At 27.6% G+C, this 21057-nt stretch overlaps 1 protein-coding gene across 1 annotated transcript; it reads left to right on the top strand.

The window, feature by feature from the left end:
- The first annotated feature begins 10622 nt into the window (after nt 1-10622).
- LOC113374868 lies at nt 10623-11628 on the top strand. Its single transcript, XM_026614829.1, has 3 exons — nt 10623-10676; nt 10863-11127; nt 11582-11628. The coding sequence occupies exons 1-3, from the start codon at nt 10623-10625 to the stop codon at nt 11626-11628; spliced, it is 366 nt and encodes a 121-aa protein (XP_026470614.1).
- The last annotated feature ends 9429 nt before the right edge of the window (nt 11629-21057 follow it).

The raw sequence follows: 21057 nt of genomic DNA, 5'->3' as shown, positions 1-21057 counted from the left end.
AAATTCAGCTTTAATTATGGAGCGCACTCGGAGGTAAGTGGCTAGAACGACTGGACCTGAATCAGAGGTCCCGGGATCGATCCCTCTTCGAGCAACCTGTTGTCAAGCAGTAGTGACAACGGTTTTCACTTGGAAGTGTAGATAGCAATATGTTTCCAAGTAAAAATATTATCCTGATTTGGCATTGCTGCATCAATAAATATTCACCTTATTAAAGACATTGTAATAATAATTTATCACACAGAGATGAAATTACTGTTTGGGTTGCCATCTGTCGAAATCGAATCAGCACAACAGCTTATAGGACTTTTAAGTTCTGATTGCTGTTCAAAAATAACGAAAAAACCGTTTAATTATATTATAAATTCAGGCTACAAGTATTCATAACAATAAAGAAAATTAAAGCCTACAATCTCCAATTATGAAAGAAAATATAAACAAAAATGGTTAAGCTGATAACTCATAAAAATAGATTATAAATTGAAAAACTATTGAATTTTAAATGTTTTCAATCAAAATATTTGTAAAATTAGTGCATTAGCCTGAATTGACTGTTAATGGACTTTTCATGTAATTGTTAATGCAAATCATAGAAAAAATTATACTTTATTTAATGTTAGGGTTGTTTTTTAGTTTAGTATTTACAATTGAGTGAAAATTTTAAAACACATTACATAGATAAAAATAAATATTGTCCCATAGAATATGTTGTTAACCAAATAAAATGATAATGAGAAATATACTAAATAACATGAACTTAATCATTAGTATTTGTTATATTATATTTTTTAAATATTAATATATTTTAACTACAATGTTGCAAAACTAAACAGTACCTTCTATCTATCCCTGGCAGGAAAAACTACACCTTTTCAATTTTTTGAAAACTTGCCAAATGGATTTAAATATTATTTTTGATTTATAATATAATTAGTTGTAAGAAACAGACATATTTTCAATTATATATTATATTCCATTATATTCAAAAATATTGAAAAAATGAATTTGAATTAGATTAACAATTAATTAGTTGTATTCAAGTAAAAATAATTTATTCAATCAATAGAATCTTAGAATTCTTATAATCCATCTTTAAATAATGTTACTAGAAACAAATATTTTGCAAATGTTATTTTCATGTCTATTTATGTTATTATCTTGCCAAACTATTTCTGTGGGTGGTCTTCGGTCTATTTGGAAAGTAAATATAATAGACATTTAACTACGTATTATAGAGTTATGGTTTGTATATTTTAGAAAAAAGTAGTTACCTTAAAAATGTCCAATTTGATAAATTATTGATAACTAACCGTGTAAATAAGCATCAAATTATTCAATTATTATATATCTCTTAAAGAATCTGAAAAAGCGCTCAAGTGGAATAATGAATACTTAATAAAGTAACCATGACATACGGTGTTCAATTGCTAGTATAATGAACAATTTTCGGTCACCGTAGAATTTATATCGATATTATAAATAATCGACTATTAATAATATTATAAATGATCGACAATATAAAACTATAGCAATTATATGACTTTATAAATACATTTGCACAAACAAGAATTTATATGAATATTCAAGAGCAGCATACATCATGGCCTAAGTGTACTATATCATATACAATTTTTCATCAAAATTATCAAAAAATGTTTTGAATAAATAATTACGAAAAAGCAGCCTGTAGATCTTTACGAAAAAACTAATTAAATTAAATGAAATCGGTGCAGACATTTTTGAGAAAACGTCGAAAAGTGTCAAATTTTGGATCACATACGTACACACACATGAACAGTATTCCCACATTTAGTGTCAACTGATTCAGAATGAGATAACATAAAATTAGCAAATAGATTTTCTTTCTATTTTGGAAAGTTGAAAACAAGAAGTAAGTACAAAGTTCCCATAAAATAAGGTAAGAGTTTCAAGTATCACGTATCTTTATGTGTTCAACCATTGGATATCCATGAGGAGTTAGAAACCAGAGTAAATCATCCCAAATATTTCTGAACGCCATTAAACAGTATCAAAAAATTTGCTAACTATTTTCGTATCATCTGTAATTAGTTTACAAACTAGTTACCATTTATCATTACATTATTTTACTTGATTTTTTCATTATATAAATGTAATGGAAACCCCATAGTCCACTTTGGGTTTTCGTAAAATTTTGACTTTTGACTTTTGACCTAGAGCAAATTTATGCTGTCATTTAACGACAGATATAAGTATCAAGTTTATAATATATGATTGTTTAGTGAAAAACCCAGCATATTCTCACTGTATCTCGAATTCACCGGATTTGTGGGATTTTTTATTTTTTATTTTCCTTACATAAATCCTATTCTTCTTTCTATTTTATATTCTATCTTCTTCAACGTAACTTCATTCTTCTTTTTTTTTCTTCTTTACTATCTATCATTGTATCTTCTACCCTCTTCTTACGTCTTCATTACTTCTATTCTTCCTTCATTCATTTTAATTCTAATTCCCATTTATAATATTATTTCAAACTATTTTTAACATTATTTCAAACTATTTTCAACATTATTTCAAACTATTTTTAACATTATTTCTAAATTTTGCCAGGGATTCGAACTTCGAACCTCCGGCGTGTGGGATGGTTCACTCCGGTTACCAACTCATCAAATATCGTAGTGCTTCTACTCCTGATTCAATTTGTTACGCTTTAGTAAGGAATATTACTCGAATACAGAAACCATTCCTAATTTTATTGTTGTACCATTTTGCAGACAGTGATAATTTTGGTTGAGATTTAAATTAGAACAACTGAGACTTAGACTGTGGTTGAATTGAGACTATTGAAATTGGAAACAGTGGTTCCAATGGGGTATCACAGTGTTACCAATCTTTTGGTGTTACCACATGTTGGGTCTATAATATTGGACGAATCCAGAAAATGGTACAACACTATTTTGAAAATCTATCCAAAAGGTTCAGTGTTAACTAAAATAACTCTTGATCAATTTTAGGGAGTTCACCCCTTGGTCAGTCCTAACTAATGGAACAAATTGCCGAATTAAAGGTTTGAGAAAATTATTACCGAATTATTTTCGATATTCAAAAGTTTTTTGGAAATTAAAAAAAAAATCGAAATATTTTTTTATTTTCCCAAAAACAATCGTTTCGTCAACACAAGCGAGAAGATTTTTGAATCATTCAAATCGGATTCTTATTTCTCTCAAAAACTGCAATTTTTTTGCACATTTAGCTCTGTATCTTCGAAATGACTGGATCTGTCTGCAACTCCAAAACAGCTGCACCGACTTTTACCAAAAACTAATCAGCACATCTCCCTATCAATATGTATCGAATGTTTTTTGAACCATTGAAATCGGTTGAACCGTGCGCCCGAAAACTTAAACAAAAAATTGTATCCATACCTACACACACACATCCATTTTTTCTAAGGTATGCCAAAATGTTCAGAAACCTTCAAAACGTGAAGATATGCAAAAATTTTCAATTTCGATTTTTAGACGATTACAATAACTTACCCTACGGGACGTTAAAAAATGATTCCAAAAAAATGTCAAAGTGAAGTTATTGAAAAATATCGCATAGAGTCAGAGGCTGGTCTTCGCGGCCCCCACAAGGTGGTCGGTCGCGCTATATAAACAAAGAACGTGAAACGCTCGCGACTTGTTGTCGTGTAAAAACCCTAAAGTGTACAACATGAAATTATTGGTGAGTGCTTCGGTTTAATATTAACCGGACCAAATAATAATTTTTTTCAAGTGAATTTGGTGATATATTTTACTTTAAGTTTTTATGTGCTTCAATCAGGTTTGGTGATACAACTCATAAAATAGAGCCAGAAAAAAATAATTAAAATTTTCAAATTAAAAAAATATTAGTTTTAGCAAATCGCAATTTGAAATTAAGTATTTAGATCATTTTGCAGGTCATAAATAAGAAATCGTTATGATATATATCAGAGTGTGATTATTTCATGATATTAAAATAATAATCCAAAATCCTTTTTCATTATAGTAATATGTATTCGAAACACATTGTTGTAAATAATTTTTTTTTTGAGTCTGAATACTAAAATATTGCAAACGCAAAATTCTATATTTGATCTTCATTTGAATATTAATTAAAATTATTTGCATTTTCAGAAATTTTTATGAAATATATCAGAGTCTGATTATTTCAGGATATTAAAACAATAATCTTAAATCTTTTTTCCTTATGATACATTTAAAAAAAACTTGTTATACAAATATATTTTCATGTTACTTCGAATAGTAAGGACTTGTAAAATATTATAAATATTTAAGTTTATACTTGATTTTTATATGAATATATATATATTTAATGTACTTCAAATAGTAAAGAGTTGCTTATATGACAAAATATCATAAACGTATTATTTTATACTTCGTCTTCATCTAAATTTCAATTAAAATTATTTGCATTTTCAGAAATTGTTATGAGTCATATCAGAATCTGATTATTTCAGAATATTAAAACAATCTTAAATCTTTAGTTATTTGTTATAATATATATTAGATACATATTGGTAAACAGATTTATTTTTATGTTACTTCGAATAGTAAAGACTTGTGCGAAATAATAAATCATACGAATTTATACTTGAACTTCATCTGAATAACGATTAAAATTATTTGCATTTTCAAAAATTAATATGAAAGATATCAGAGTCGTTTCAGGATATTAAAATAATATCATAAATCCTTTTTCATTATAATAAATATAAAAAATACCTTGTTATACAAATATATTTTCATGTTGCCTCGAATAGTAATGACTTGTAAAATATCATAAGTATATAAAATACTTGATTTTCATCTGAATATCAATTATAATTATCTGCATTTTCAAAAATTGCTATGAGAACCTGACACAAGAGTTTCACAATATTAAGAAAATGATCTTAGACCTTTATTTTTTCGTTACAATATATATTAAATTCACATTGTTATAGAAATATTTTTTTATGTAACTTAAATTAGTGAAGACTTGTACATATATTACAAAATAGTATTAATTTATACTTCATCTTCAACTTGAAAGCAATTAAAATTTATTTGCATTTTCAATACTAGTGGAATTGAAATTCTCGAGGAATAATAATAATAATAGATAGTGTAAGAGATTTCCCATTGCCATTTCACACCGCAGTGCCCGAAATGGAATTTATTTTCAATTGAAAACATATTATTTTTGTATATTTTTTATTTATATTTTCAAGTGAAAAAATAAATAAAAGTAAATTGATAACACTACTGTATGATATCAGGTTATCCAGAACGGAAGTTCGAACTCACGACCTTGTCCATACAAGACAGTGTGCTTAACCGTTACGACATGGGACACCTTAAATTCTTGAATATGATTTAAAAATTTTAAGATCATTAAATGTAATCATAATTATCATTCTTTACTCAAGTTATCAAAAGACAAAGACAAGAAATAAAAAAAATCAATTGCAAAATTCAATTACTTATAGAATGTAGTTTGAATCATTTTTCCAATGAGACCTAATTTTGATTTTTCATGCTTTTTTCACTGAAAAGTAGTGCGTATTAACCGTTACAACATGGAGCGCCTTAAATTCTTGAATAGAATTTAAAAATTTTGAGATGAATAAATGTAATCATAATTATCATTCTTTACTCAATTTATCAGAAGACAAAGACAAGAAATAAAAAAGATTCAATTGCAAAATTCTATTTATAGAATGTATTTTGAATCATTTTTTCAACGAGACCATTTTTTGGTTTTTCATGCTTTTTTTACTGATATTTTGAAATATGGAAAAAAGTAGTGCGTATTAACCGTTACAACATGAAACGCCTTAAATTCTTGAAAATAATTTAAAAATTTTAAGATGATTAAATGTAATCATAATTATCAATCTTTACTCAATTTCTCAAAAGACAAAGACATTACTTATAGCATGTATTTACAATAATTATTCCAACGAGAAGTTTTTTTTTGATTTTTCATACTTTTTCCACTGATATTTTGAAATCTGAAAAAAGTAGTGCGTATTAACCGTTACAACAGGGAACGCCTTAAGTTCTAGAATATAATTTACAAATTTTAAGATGATTAAATGTAATCATAATTATCATTCTTTACTGAATTTCTCAAAAGAAAAAGACAAAAAATAAAAAAAAAATCAATTGCAAAATTCAATTACCATTTTTCCAACGAGGCCATTTTTTGGTTTTTCATGCTTTTTCCACTGATATTTTGAAATCTGAAGAAAAAGTGGTCCGAGCTATTAAATACCGCGTTGCGGCAGTTGAGGTATTTCAAGGAAAATCGTATCAAAAGTAGTTATTAAATAATTTCGAAAAAAACTCACATAGCAATCATTGCTTTAAAATAATTTCATTGCAGTTAAAATGTTGCTGACAAAATTACGACGAATTTCATCACATTCTGCTCGGAATAACTAATTTCTATCATTTGTCAATTCTTCTTTTTCAAGACAGAATGTGTTTGCATTAATTAATTAGGTTTACACGCACGGGCGTGCCTTTTGATTAATTTAGTGCATTACTAAACAATAATTAGTAGAAAGTTGTTGTTCTAAGACTTAGTATATTTCTAACATGTTTTGACTCAATATAAATGCAACTGTTGCAGGTTATAGAAAACTACTCAATGGTCATTAGTGAAGTAATTTAAGCATTGCATAACAATATAAAAGTTAATGTTGACTTACTTTAACTTTCAATTCATTATATTACATTGTTCTATGAAATGGTCAATCAATATGTAGTGACGTTGGATATAATAGATAGGAATACCAATGCCGTTCCTTAATTATTATCCTTCTTAGTTACAAATAATCAATATTATATAATAGTATATAATATTAAATTGTAATATAATTATTGAAAGCGTAAATGAAAGCAGAAAACTCTCCGTCATTGTAAGAAAAGTGTAAATTATTCGACCCTTTTTGGGTTATCTGCCTATACTGCTCATGTAAGATTTTTAGAGTCAGTTAACAATTTGATGTAAGAAAGTTTCATCTTCTAAATCTTTATTCTTCATATATGAAAGATTCTAATTGTTCCACACTATATTGCTCTTTGAACAAATATGAAAACAATTTTTGGGACAAAAATGTGTACTGTGATAATTTTAAATTTCATAAAAAAGTACCATTGGGTTGTCTTCTAATAAACCACGTTATTGAGAATCATCACAACAAATTTGTAAGATTATCAAATCGCGATTAACAATAATAAAAAAAACATGATATAGAACAGGACATTCACAAATTTTTTAATCTAGCCATGGAAAATTCCAAGGTTATTTACAAAGGAATCAATAATATAGCATACATTATTATTGGAAAACATTAATTACGAAATTTAGCAAAATAGCTTATTGATATCTAATTATACTCGTAGTTTGATTATTTGATGACAACATACAGTATTAGTTTGTAACTGTAATTAGAATATAAAATACTTAGATTTGAAAAAAAAACTATCGTAAAAAAAACACATAATAAATATATATTTAACACCGGTATAAATATGTGCATTGACCATCGCTTTTAAAACTTCTATTGATTTCTAAAATTTATATTTTGCTAATAAGTTCTGTTAAAATAATTGCTAAATTAGAGATTTTGATACAACTTTAAAATAATTAATTTAATTTTGTTCATAATTTAACAAAATTCCTTTATTTGGGCCAGTTTCATATCTTGGCAGACGTATTAGACATAACTTCTTACAAATGAGCAGTTAAAAACATAGAAGTCTTTGTTAAATCTAAAATATTTGCATCAATTATGTCTATCAACTTATTAAGATAGAAGACAGATAGATAAATATTCTTATTAAGTAAATTAAGTAACTCCTGATAATTTATTATTCTCACTTACATTTGTATAACTAATATCAGTTTTTGAAGATCGTCTACAATCAAAAACTACCCGTAATTATGTTCATCACCAAACCTTCTTCATCATAAAAAATGCTTCTTTCATATTTGAATTAGTAATCATGATTTCTTTACTTTCATTTGCCGAAGATCTTGATTAAACGAATGATCAATGAAAGTTAATCAATCTTTAGAAGCCATCAATAATCAAAAACTACCCATTATTATTCTCATCGCCAAAACTTCTTCATCATAATGATTGCTTCTTGTATTTGATCTATGAATCATGTTTTTTTTTATTTCCATTAGCCTAAATTTTACCCACTATATTTTTAGCAATTTTTCTACGGTATCCTATATGCAACTTTATTTTATTGGCGACCTTGTCGTTATTAACTAAAACTTTATTTTCGAACTTATGATGGAAATTAGTAAGTCACATAATGGTTTATTTTCTATCAGATATTCCAGTTGAATTTTTTCTAATATTGAGTTCATTGTTTTAAAAACTCTGTAAATCACCACCAAAATATTGCTTCGTCAGGAAGAAGTTTATGTGGGGAGAAAAAACAAAATATGTATTAGATATTTGTTGTTATAATAAATGCACCAAAATATATTAGTATTGAAAAAATGCACGTTCTGATAAGCTTCTCAAATGAAGCGTATAGTACTTTATATAAAAATATAAAATAACGACAAATTATAGACAAACCGAAAATGAATTGAATGTGATAATTCGATAAAGAAGTGAAAATCAAAATAAAAAAAAATAAATAACAGCATAAATAGTATATTTTATATTCAACAATAGTAGGTATATCCAACTTGTTGTAATTGCAGGAAATATAAAATAGAATGCAATTTAAATATTTACGTCAAATATGAGACAATAATATCGGAACTGGAAATTAAGAACGACCCAGTTGTAGTGATGCAATTTTAAAAATGTCTCAATGTTAAAAAAATGATTTCTAATATTTGAGTAACATGATTTCGTGATTACAATATTTAGTGCGATATTCAAGTGAAATAGTAGTTGCTGATGTAAAACAAAATGGGTGTTGCGATGGGCGAAACTTAACTTTCTAAATAAGTATTAGTGTATCGCCTATTATTACCGAATCATTTCAGCAATTGGCAAATTTTATTCACCTTTTTCTGTTTTTTGTCCCCTTAATGTATTTTAATTACTCACAATAGGATTAAAGTATAAACAGATCAAGGTTTAAATCGATTGTTTTGGTAAAAAAGAAATTTCACGGTACAATGGACAATACTTATAAGAAAAATATAATGGATTTCAAAATATGTGAATGTTTGCATTTGATACCAATTTTTAGACTTTTACTTGTTTAGATTGATTAGAAAAATGTTAACTGGACAATAACAAAATAAATTGCATGCAATGTTTTCGGACCGTTTGTAATTGTAGTTCATGTTGTTATAGATATTGCATGCTATATGAAAATAAATTATTGTTTATGCAATTTCTTACAAGAATTGTAATGAATCAAAATAGTTAAATAGATTTTAGTGCACAAAAGTTTCTTTCTTATCGATACATTCAAACATTATTGTTATACTTATTAGTGAAAAAAATTTAGAAATGACAATATTGCTGATGCATCACATTAAGCACAATTTTTGCAAGAAAAATATCAGATGAATCAGATGTTTAGAATTTTATAGAATCTCTTATATTAAACTAGTGGGGTGGGTGGCATCGTGCCTTAAGGCAAATTGCTGGAACTTCCCGTACCGTAACGAAATGTTCGAGGAATACTGAATGTTTTCAAATAGATTATTATAAATATTGTAACATTGTCTAATATTTATAAGAATTATATAAACTGAATTGCAAAGTTGAAATTATTTGTTTCAACAAAAAACTAAAAAAAAAAAAAAAAAAAAAAAAAATCGAACAAAAATTTTTTTTTCCAGAATCAATTATTTTGTTAAGACAAGCAGAAAGTTTTTTGAATCATTCAAATCGGACGCTTAGTTCTCTCAAAAACTGCCATTTTTTACATATTTAGCTCCGTATCTTCGAAATGGCTTGGCCTGCCTTTGCCAAAAACTAATAAACACTTCTCCCAATCATTACTAATTGAATGTTTTTTAGATCATTCAAATCGGATTCTCCGTTCTCTCAAAAATTCGATTTCTATTTTCCGCACTCTTTGCTCCGTATCTCCGAAACGGCTGGACCTGCCTTTGCCAAAAACTAATCAGCTCTTTTCCTTATCAATAGGAATCGAATGTTTTTTGAACCATTCAAATCGGTTGATCCGTGCGCCCTAAAACGTGACTGGAAATTTGTATCCACACATACATACACACACACACACATACACACACACACACACACATCCATTTTTTCTGAGGTATGCCAAAATGTTCAGAAACCTTCAAAACGTCGAGAAATGTAAAAATTTTCAATTCCGATTTTCGGCCCATTACAATAACTTACCCTACGGGAAGTTAATAATTTCCTCTTAGAGAACTAATCTATAATATTTGTCAATAAAACTTAAGACAAAAGCTACCCATCGAAAAAATTAAAAGATCATACATGTGCATATTAGTTTAAACTAAATAACCAAACCAAACCAAAGCAAATAACATATTTTTTTATACTGAAACAATCTAATTATACGATAAAACATTACCAGAAATTAAAATAAAATAATAACAGTAATACAAAAATAGTAGCAATGATAATAGAAACCCAAAAATACAACGAGAAATCGTTCCAAGAGTTAGAGACAGTGACTAATGTCAAAACTAGGAATCTCTAAATTCGTAGAATATTAACGCCTGTTGTTGGCCATAAACAAATTCTTAGTATATTCGCAAAATATTATTTTTATCTGCTAATTACATCCTTACAATATTCTAAAATGTTTTATTATCAGTTTTACTATATGATTAATTATTAATTATTATTCTTTCAGATTTTCCTACTACCAGTAGTCCTGGCTGCTCCAGCTCAGCTGCAACAGCCTCACACGACTCCAGTGCCAATTTTAAAACAAATAAATAGACACAACGAAGATGGAAGTTATTCATACGGATACGAAGCCGCCGATGGTTCCTTCAAAATAGAATCCAAATATCCCACAGGAGAAGTATATGGAAAATATGGTTACATTGATGACCAAGGACAACTGCGAGAGGTGGAGTACGGAGCGACCAGTGGACGAGGTTTCGAACCGGCAGGTTAGAAATTTGTAATATATTTAATTTTATTAGGACACATTCATTTATAAATACTATATTTTTGTAAAAATCGAGGAGATCATATTAGAAAATAGTCGGTCAATTCTAAAGTTGTCATAGTTGGCGTAATTCAATTCCTATTTCGAACATGTATCTATTGTTATTGTAATAATAAAAATTCAGCACATAGAGATGAGACAACTGTTTGGGTTGCCATCTATAATAAAACAAACGTAGTTTGTAAGATATTAATCACAACAGCTCATAGAACCCATAAGTTCTGATCGCTGTTCAAATAAATTAAAAAAAAAAAAATAAAATAAAATGTATCTATTGTTGTGGACATCTTATCTCACAAGAGAGAGGGAGATCTTCACCAAAACTAAATGCAACAACAATCAAGTTTCAAAAATATTAGATCATGCAATTACTATATATTCAATTTTTTTAATAGAATCTTTAAATGGATATGTTTCATTAGCTCTCAATCAAGTTTGTTGATAACTAAGCTCTAAGATAAGAAAATAATTTACGGGTGCACATTAATCATCGCTCATTAGTAAAACTTGTCATTTTTAAAATACAAATAATATTTTAGAGTTTATTGTCATTGTTATTAAATATACGCAAGAAATACAGACGGTCATGCTCTCAACGTTTTTTTTTTGCTTGAATGTAAAATAATTTCAACATATATATACTTTCAATAGGCACGTGTTATTTCCTGTTCACATTAGAATTTTTTCAATATTTTACTAATTGATTATGGCTTTTTTCGTGAGATGATGCATAAATTTAGATTCTATAGGATATGCCATCTAACATTTTTCATTTTCATTTTTTTCCAACGGTCAGCCGAGGCTTTCTTTCATTTTTGAATGAAATTATTATAATCATTGTTAACCAAATTAATTTCATTATTAACTGAAAGGATTGTACTTTGAGAAAATATTCAGTAGTTTGTAAAACAAAAAAATTATTTGGCGGACCCTATATAACGTTATCTAGACCAGGGCTTCTTAAACTACGGGTCGCAACCCCAAATGGGGTCGCGTAGAAAAATTCTGGGGTCGCGAGAGATTTTTTATCAAATATTTATATAATTTTATAACATCAAGTCTTGTTTTTTTTATGTTCCAACGAATTCTTAAACTATATATTTTTATATGTATATGTATTGTACATTATTACCAAATAAATAAATCATTTAAAAATATTAATTTATTTTTATATGTGTGGGGTCGTCAAAAAACTCGCAATAATAAATGGGGTGGCCAAGAAATTTGCAATCGTAAATGGGGTCGCAAAGAACAAAAGTTTTAGAAGCCCTAATCTAGACAACCAATATCAATATATGTATTACATATATTGATATTGGTTATACAGGTTAAACCTGTGCTAGGCTTTTACACCTGAATTAACATTTTCATATACAAAAGTGCAAACATTATAGACTATGACTTGAAAGTCAGATAATTCATTAGCACCAAAAAAATCGTTTAAACCAGAATATTTGATTTTTCATTTTTTATTTCCCTATTTTTTTAAAATGTAAAACAAAATTTTGGCCCATGAAGGATTAAGATCTAATAAAGATATAAAAAAATGTAATAATAGTTCTAGATTAAAATGTAAGTAAAGCGAATTATACTTTACGAACTAGTGAAATAATGAATAATAAATAATAATGATAAGCTTTAACAATATAAATTTATAGTAGTAAAACGTATTATTTAAGCAAATGACAACCTTAACCTTCGTGGTCAACCATAAAAAAAACTTCGATTTAAATCAATATTTTAAGATTTTTTTGAAAATTTTAAACTAGTTATGTATCTTTTTAAAAATATTGGACAAATTGATTTTTTTTAATATAAAGAGAAACTCATTTTTAGCCTCCACAAGAGGACTTTTACCATCTCTATAAGCTTTGTAGTAGCTTTTCCACCGTAACTCCGAAAAACTGCATCCATATGCATCAAATTCCTCTAGGAATGCCCAAATTATCATAAGGCCAATAACAACACAATGATTTTGAACACAGATAATGTTTTATATGTCCGTTTCTTATGGGAAATAAGGTCACCCATCGAGGGCAAGATTTAGCGTAATGTAGTGCGAAGTCAGTAGTGTCGAGGTTTCAAAACCTGCAGGTTAGAAAATGTTTAATGTCATCTGGATTTAATTTATCGTGAGAATCGGTAAAAACCTTACATTTATAATATTCCATTCATAGATAATGGTATTTATAATGAAGGCGTAAGAAGAACTGGTCTAAACGAAAGTTATTGTGGGAATAGAATATGTATGGAGAAATATATACAAGCCGATAAGTTATCGATAAATCTATTTGTTTATAGCTAATAAACATAAGTGAGAAATTAAATTACTAACGATAGAAATAAATAGAGTAGAGCGAGACACAAAGTTCCAATTTGACATTGAGCAATTATATTGTGAAAACCAAGCCAATTATATCACAACAAATAAGACAAACAAACAGAGATCTGACTATGTTCAGTAAAACACCCTGCTAATTCATCATTGTAGAAAAGTGTTTTTTTGCTTTTTTCAAAATTTTATAACCTGGTCCGTTTCACCTATGGGGTAAATTGGGACGGCCAGGGAAAAAACAGTTCCAATGTCTTATTTTAATTTTGAAGGAATTTTACAAAATAATAGTTATATTATTGAGTCAATGCAAAATATAAATTTTATAGATGCATTTTTTAGAGATAACACTGTAAATAATCTTGATCTGATATTTCGTCAGAAATAATCATCAGCGGAGTTGGAATAACTACTCATTTAATTTATTTCTTGTAAAATTGCTTTTTTTAAGATAATTTACTTTTGAATTTACTATTTTTTATTAGTTGGTCCTTCTCACCCCACCCACGTGTAAGGCTTTTATATAAGTTATATTACGAAAAACGTTGAATCATCAATTTTAGCAATACATCATATAAAACGTATTAAATTAAATAACGTATACTTTAAATATTATGGTCTCGAAAATTAACAAAATAAAATACTTTTGTTATAAATTTTGAAGCAGTGCTGTTCATCTCCCGATAGAAACGTCGTGAGAATTAAGGTAATGGCTGGTTATACGTCTTTTTCTCTCTACTTTCAAATATTGTTAAAAAAATTCGTAACGTTGCTGGTTTTTGAGATATCTCACCTTTGGTGAACCTTATTATCCGCGGACCATTAAGCCTCGCTCTATCCTATACAAAAAAAATCTAAATTTAGATTAGATTTTGTCTTTTTCTTACATTTAATACGTAAAAAAGCATACATGCTCTACTCTACTGGCATTGATTTTCTGTATCACTTTATAACTTTTTTTAGCTAACTTATAATTAATCTGATTGTCAACAACATATTTATTTACCAGTAATATCTGGTAAAATGATTGATACATCCTACAAAACTTCCAGATTGCAGATTATTGATTTGGCAAGAAAGTTCTTCATTTAATAATAATAATTTACCCCAAGGACATTGTTTTATTACATTTTGTTGAACAATTTATTATTATGTGATCATTGGTTTAAAGAATTAATTATAGGATGTTTTGATAAATTATTTCCTTACATCGCACGCCAACGCCCAAAATATAGCACGTCATAAAAATTTGCATATTTCAGAGATAAATTGCTAAGAAACCCAATTAAATATTAAACTTGATCTAGATCTAGGTAATAAAACATATATATATATCTAATGGCTTAACGAAAATTTTTCGACAAGGTCACTCACGATCAGTGATAGTAGTTTCATGTTTATAATTTGTTATATTGTGGGCGTGTTACACATATTGAAGTCTTTAACTTGAATCTATAAGAGGAAGTAAGTATTATGATTGAAGTTCGCGGTTCAGGTTTCATATCACGTCGGTACATGAGTTATTACATTGCCACAACCTGAACGATCGATCGATTAAACGACCTTCATACGGAATGTCAATACAAGTGGAAATATTGCAAAATAATTAAACTTTATTGTTAACTAAGAATTTAATTATTAGCAAAATTAATGGAACAGTTTTTTAATGGTATTTCAAATAAATAATAAATTACAGATCAAATTATCATATAAAAATAATTTAAATAAACTTTTTAAAAACATGAGGTCGCGCAACTCAAAGTCAAGCAGAAACGTGATGACAGTTTTGACCGTATCAGAAAAAAAGAAAAAAAAAATTGAAAATTATGAGCTTTCAAGTACAGCTTAGAGCTTTGGTCAAACTGTGACGATTTTTCAGTTATTGCATTTATTTTATATTATTTTTGTTCAGTCATAAGTCTTCAACAAACAGCTTATAGAACATATAAAAGTAAGAGTTCTGGTTGCTGTTGAAACAATAAAAAAAATGTTTGTTCGAAAAAACTGGTGAACCATTAATAACATTTCTAAAAGCACAGTCCATAAAAATGACAAAATTGCCTCAAGATTTCGAAAATTAAGACTAAACTATGAATTAAAAATTTTCGAAATTTGTCGACTTCGAAAAACACTTTTTCAGATAATTTTAAAATACGTTGATATGTTAAAGTACGTTATGTGTTAAAACTTACCAACGTACTTTGACTAAAAAAGTATCTTTCAAAGTCGACAAATTTGGAAAATTTTAAATTCATAGTTTAACAAATAGTCTTAATACTATAAAACTTGAGGCAATTTTGTCATTATTATGGACTGTGCTTCTAGCAATGTTATTAAGAATTTTAGTTACCCTGTTAAAATGAACAGAAATAATAAAAATTAACTACTATGACCAAAAAATGATCATTGTTTGACCAAAGCTCTAGGTTGTACTTAAAAGCTCATATTTTTCAAACTGCATAGAATATACTTTTTTCTATTTTTTTAATAGTTACAGTCAATACTGTCATAACGTTTCGATTAATTATTATAAATTGGTAAAAGATCATTAGATGGAATAATCATTTTATTTATTTTTTTCTAATTATTATTTTTTTATGGCTGGATGTTTCATTGTTAATTAAAACTATATAAAAAATATACATTTTTTGTTATGTTCTTTTGGTATAAAATACTGAATGACGACAAATGTTCAACGTCCAAACGTACTAAAAAATGATTTTCAATATTAATTGTTTCAATTCGACTAATTGGTTGTAGTATTGTTATATCAAACAATACTAATTGGATTTATAAATAATTTGGACTCGTTTTAACGCGCTGACTTTGTATGGACAGGGTCGCGCGTTCGATTCCCCGCTCTGGCAACCTGACATCGGGCAGCGCGATGTCCATTTTCAATTGAAAATATAGATAAAAAAATATGTTTCCAATTGATAATAAGCCCATCTCGGGCACTGCGGTGTGAAATGGAAATGGGAAAAACTCTCACACTACTTCTACCCTGAATCGAGTTGGAGTTTAACTCAGCTCACGGACCTGCCCTAGGGCAGAGCACTCATTATTATTATTATTATTATTATCATTATTATTATTATTATATATATATATATATATATATATTTATAATTTAGTAGTTGGACCATTTTCTGTGTATCCTCAATGTTTGAGAAAAAAAATATTTTTATGTTATGTATAGAAAAGTATCACATTTATCCTGGAGTAAAACAGTTTGGTTAATGAGATACAAAACGTATCAAAATATATAAGTATTTCAATTATAACAGCAAATACACAAATAAAAAAAAATACTATAACACCAACATTAATTAATGATTGCCGTTAAAACTATTAGCGATAACGTTACTAATTAACAGAAGTTTATCGGTTTAAGATAATGAGAGTTATGTCTATATGATTGTAAATTTCATTCATATTCATATTGTAAATACTGCAAATGAGTACGTATAAAATTGTTTTATTACTCTACATTTTTACCCAAAAATTATTTCTTCATTATTTATGTAATTACATTTCAACGTTTTCTAATCCATTTACATACTTATATATCCTACATTTCACTTTACAAATCCCTTTTTTTTCAATTTTAAACGCATTACTAGGCAGATGAAAATTATTAGTTACAAATCAAAGTTCCATTATTTGATAGAAAATATTTTTTTTTTTGGATTTCACGTGTTATATACTTATTCTAATATAGAGTAGAGCGGGGCTTAAAGGTCCGGTGTTAAAAAGTTTCACCACCATTATCTCAAAAACAGGTACAGTTAGTAATTTTTTAACAACAATATTTGAAAGTAGAGGACAAAAGATATGTAACCAGCCATTCCCCTAAATCAAGCTAAGTCGCTACCAGGAAAAAAACGGGATGTTTAAAAATCTATAACAAAAGTATTTTCTTTCGTTTTTAGTATCTTTGGTTGTTAGCACTGTTGTTTAGTTTACGAGACCCTAAGACATTTTTTTAAGCATACGTTATTTAATTGTTTTATAAAATATATAGTTATTTTAGGTCAAATTCTTCTTTTTTATAAAGGTTATATAAAAAATCTGTTGAATCATATGGGTGGAGTAAAAAGAACGAACTGAAACTTTACACTGACAAATGTGTAAACAATAAAAAATAATAAATAAAACAGTAAATTAAGATAAAAAAGGTAAATCAATTAAATTAATAGTTATTCCAACTCTGCTGTTAAATATTTCTGACAAAATACCAGATCAAGGTTATATACAGTGTTATCTTTGTAACAAAATGCGCCTATAAATTTATATTTTGCATTGTATGAATAATGTAGCTATGATTTCGTAAATTATGCATTTTAATTCCTTTGATTTTTTTTTTTATTTCTCAAGATTCAATTACAATCTGCTTTTAAAATACAAGCAAAAGATTTAGTAATAATGAATGACAATATGTAATGTTATGACTTAAATATAGATGGGGGGGCAAAAATGAGCAGATGACAAATTTTTGAATAATAGCATAAACGCATAGTTCTGCAATGACTGCGATGATTACTGAACATAGTTGGATAGTTCTTTATTTGATATGTAATTTTTTTATGTTAAGGTCTGTTTTTTTAGTATAATTGTCAAATATCAAATTGGACCTTTGTGCCCCGCCCTACCCTAATATAAAAATCTAAATAATATTCTCTCACACATCAGAGACATTTGCTTACGAAACAGTATTGCTGAGTCTAAAATCCATTCATTGTTTTTCTAATTCCACAAAAATAAGTATGTTGCAAGCGAAGCAAACAAACGGTACAGTTTCATTTTAACACTTTCAATCGAAATTTATAAACATTTACTTTTATATATTTTCAAAATTAGTAAAATGTACTATGTATACATCAGATGTTTATAACTTTCTGCAATCCCTCTTTGGTAGAGTTTATTATTTTTATTTGGACATTGCATGCAGGAAATTACCAATCTCCTCGCCAAAGAGTACGAATGTTTTAATTTAATCGAGCACATAAGTCAGTTTCTCAAAGTAACGGTCACAACTGTTGAGTTGAATTCATATTGTAACATATTCTTTATGACGTCGAGACCACTTTCAATAGATTCTTGCATAAAATAACCATTTAGACGGGCACCATACAATTCCTTATTTGAAATTTCTATAACACGAGCTAATATTTAATAGTGCATACAATTACGACGCGTGAATTTTGATTGTTGCGAAATATGGGAATATAATGGAATATAAATAAAATGCTAGTGAAGTGATAAATTCACTTAGGTTATACCACAGACAGTTGTATATATTATGATACTATCTTATTTTTATGACTTCTCATAAATCTGAAAAAATGTCTTATAACAATGTTTCTTTTAATCTACTTTATTCGTACCATCACTAATTTATAATAATTAAAAGAAAATAAACTAAATTTGATATTTAGGATTATGAATTATATATTTAGTAAATAATATTACAATTTTAAAAAAAATTAAACTTTTTTTTAAATTAAAACTCACTATTTAGTAAAGAATATTGCATTAGAGCGTTGTAGAACTTGTAATTCTAGGGCGGGGCACAATGGTCCAATTTTACTTTGAACAATTATATTGTGAAAACCAAACCAATAATGTATATTACAACAAAAAACGTATCAAACAAACAACTTTTTGGCTATGTTCAGTAAAACTCCCTTCTAATTCATCATTTCAGAAATGTGATTTTTTGCTGTTTTTCAAAAATGTGTCACCTGGTCCTTTTTACCCCGAAGGCTGAGTCTAAAATCCAGACATTGTAGTGCTCATTGCAATTAAAAAAAATTGAACAAAATTATTTTTTTTTAAATTAAAAATCACAATTTAGTGAAGAATATTGCAATTAAAGCGTTGTAGGGCTTGTAATTCTAGGGTGAGGCACAATGGTCCAATTTTACTTTGAACAATTATATTGTGAAAACCATACCAAAAATGTATATTACAACAAAAAACATATCAAACAAACAACTATCTGACTATGTTCAGTGAAACTCCCTTCTAATTCATCATTTTAGAAATGTGTATTTTTGCTGTTTTTCAAAAATTTGTCACCTGGTCCTTTTTATACCACAGGCGCGGTAAAATGGGAAGGCCAGAGGGCAAGTAGGTCCAATATCTAATTTTTAATTTTAAAGGCATTTTACAAAATAATAGCTACCTTACTCAACCAATGCAAAATATAAATATCATGGATTCACTTTTACAGAGACAACACTCTACATAATCTGGTATTTGGTCAGAAATATTCATCACCAGAGTTAAAATAACTATTTATTTAATTTATTTCTGGTAAAATTGCTTTTCTTAACTTAACTTGCTTCTTTATTTACAATTTTTTATTGCTTATACCTTTGCCAAGATAAAGGTTCCGTTGGTCCTATTTATCCTCCATCCCACGTGTAAGCTTTTATAAAGGTTATATAAAAATAACTGTTAAATCTCACTTAAAATTAACCATGCATCTTATAGAATAATTAAATACCGTATACTTAAAAATTATATCAAGGTCTCGTAAACTAAACAACAGTGCTCACAACCAAAAAAACTAACAACGAAATAAAATACTTTTGTTATGGATTTCCAAACATTTGCGGTTATCTCCTGATAGCAACTTTTTCCTGCTACTTTCAAATACTCTTGTTGAAAAATTCTTAACTTTACTGGTTTTTGAGATATCAGTGATGGACTTTCTTACCCGCGGACTTTTAAGCCCCACTCTACTCTACATTCTTCTCATACTTTTAGAGTAAATTGAACACAAAACTTTGAAATAAATAAATCAAATTTATTTCAGTATACAAAAAGATAGCATATTATCACCATACATATACAAATGTTGAACTTGAGAAGCTTTGGTTTTTGGTTTTGGTAGTCGACGGTCTGCAAATAAACAATGGAACTATATTTTCTTTTTCATTAAAAGTTATCTAATTCAATAATAAACCTAATAAAACTGATCATTGCCACAATAAATGATAATAAGCGCATGTCGATAAACATTTCCAAATTACATATTCGAATTTAGAAATGGATTCTGATAATAACTCAATAACGTAACAAAGCACATAATCGTTAAAATTTATGATCTATAACAATATAATTGTTGATTTTCTCTTTGAGTTTTGTAAATATATCAAAAGTAGCATTAAAAACACATTTACGTTTTGAAATTATATATGTAATACTTCTGCACATTAATCTCTTCGCCTAGAAATAAATTTGAATGGTCATTTTAAAAATGCAATGTTCTAACTGGTATTTGGAATAACTACATTTTAAATTTTGGATTTTTGGAATTGTAACAGAATATTTTTACTTTCTTCTTCCAGTTAACTATTGATATTTGTTTGAACTAGTTATGTGACTTTCTTGTAATTGTAATTAACTTGAATGAAATAGTCAAATGAAATGTATATATAAAATATGAAAACTGTTTCCATAATCTCTCATATCAGACACCCCTGTTTGACTGAGATATGAAAATAATGTAGATATAAATAAATAAAATAA

The sequence above is a fragment of the Ctenocephalides felis genome, unplaced genomic scaffold (genome assembly GCF_003426905.1).
Source record: "Ctenocephalides felis isolate EL2017-DRISC unplaced genomic scaffold, ASM342690v1 CF-g0.4_SCAFFOLD_01886, whole genome shotgun sequence".
Lineage (NCBI taxonomy): Eukaryota > Metazoa > Arthropoda > Insecta > Siphonaptera > Pulicidae > Ctenocephalides > Ctenocephalides felis.
This window is presented reverse-complemented; position numbering and strand designations above follow the sequence as displayed.

Bases quoted from the DNA above. Each gene is read 5' to 3' on its own strand.
- LOC113374868 (XM_026614829.1), top strand. From the start codon at position 10,623: ATGATAATAGAAACCCAAAAATACAACGAGAAATCGTTCCAAGAGTTA. The intron at 10,677-10,862 runs GTGACTAATGTC...TTATTCTTTCAG, and splicing joins CGTTCCAAGAGTTAGAGACA to ATTTTCCTACTACCAGTAGT. The intron at 11,128-11,581 runs GTTAGAAATTTG...TTTTTTTAATAG, and splicing joins ACGAGGTTTCGAACCGGCAG to AATCTTTAAATGGATATGTT.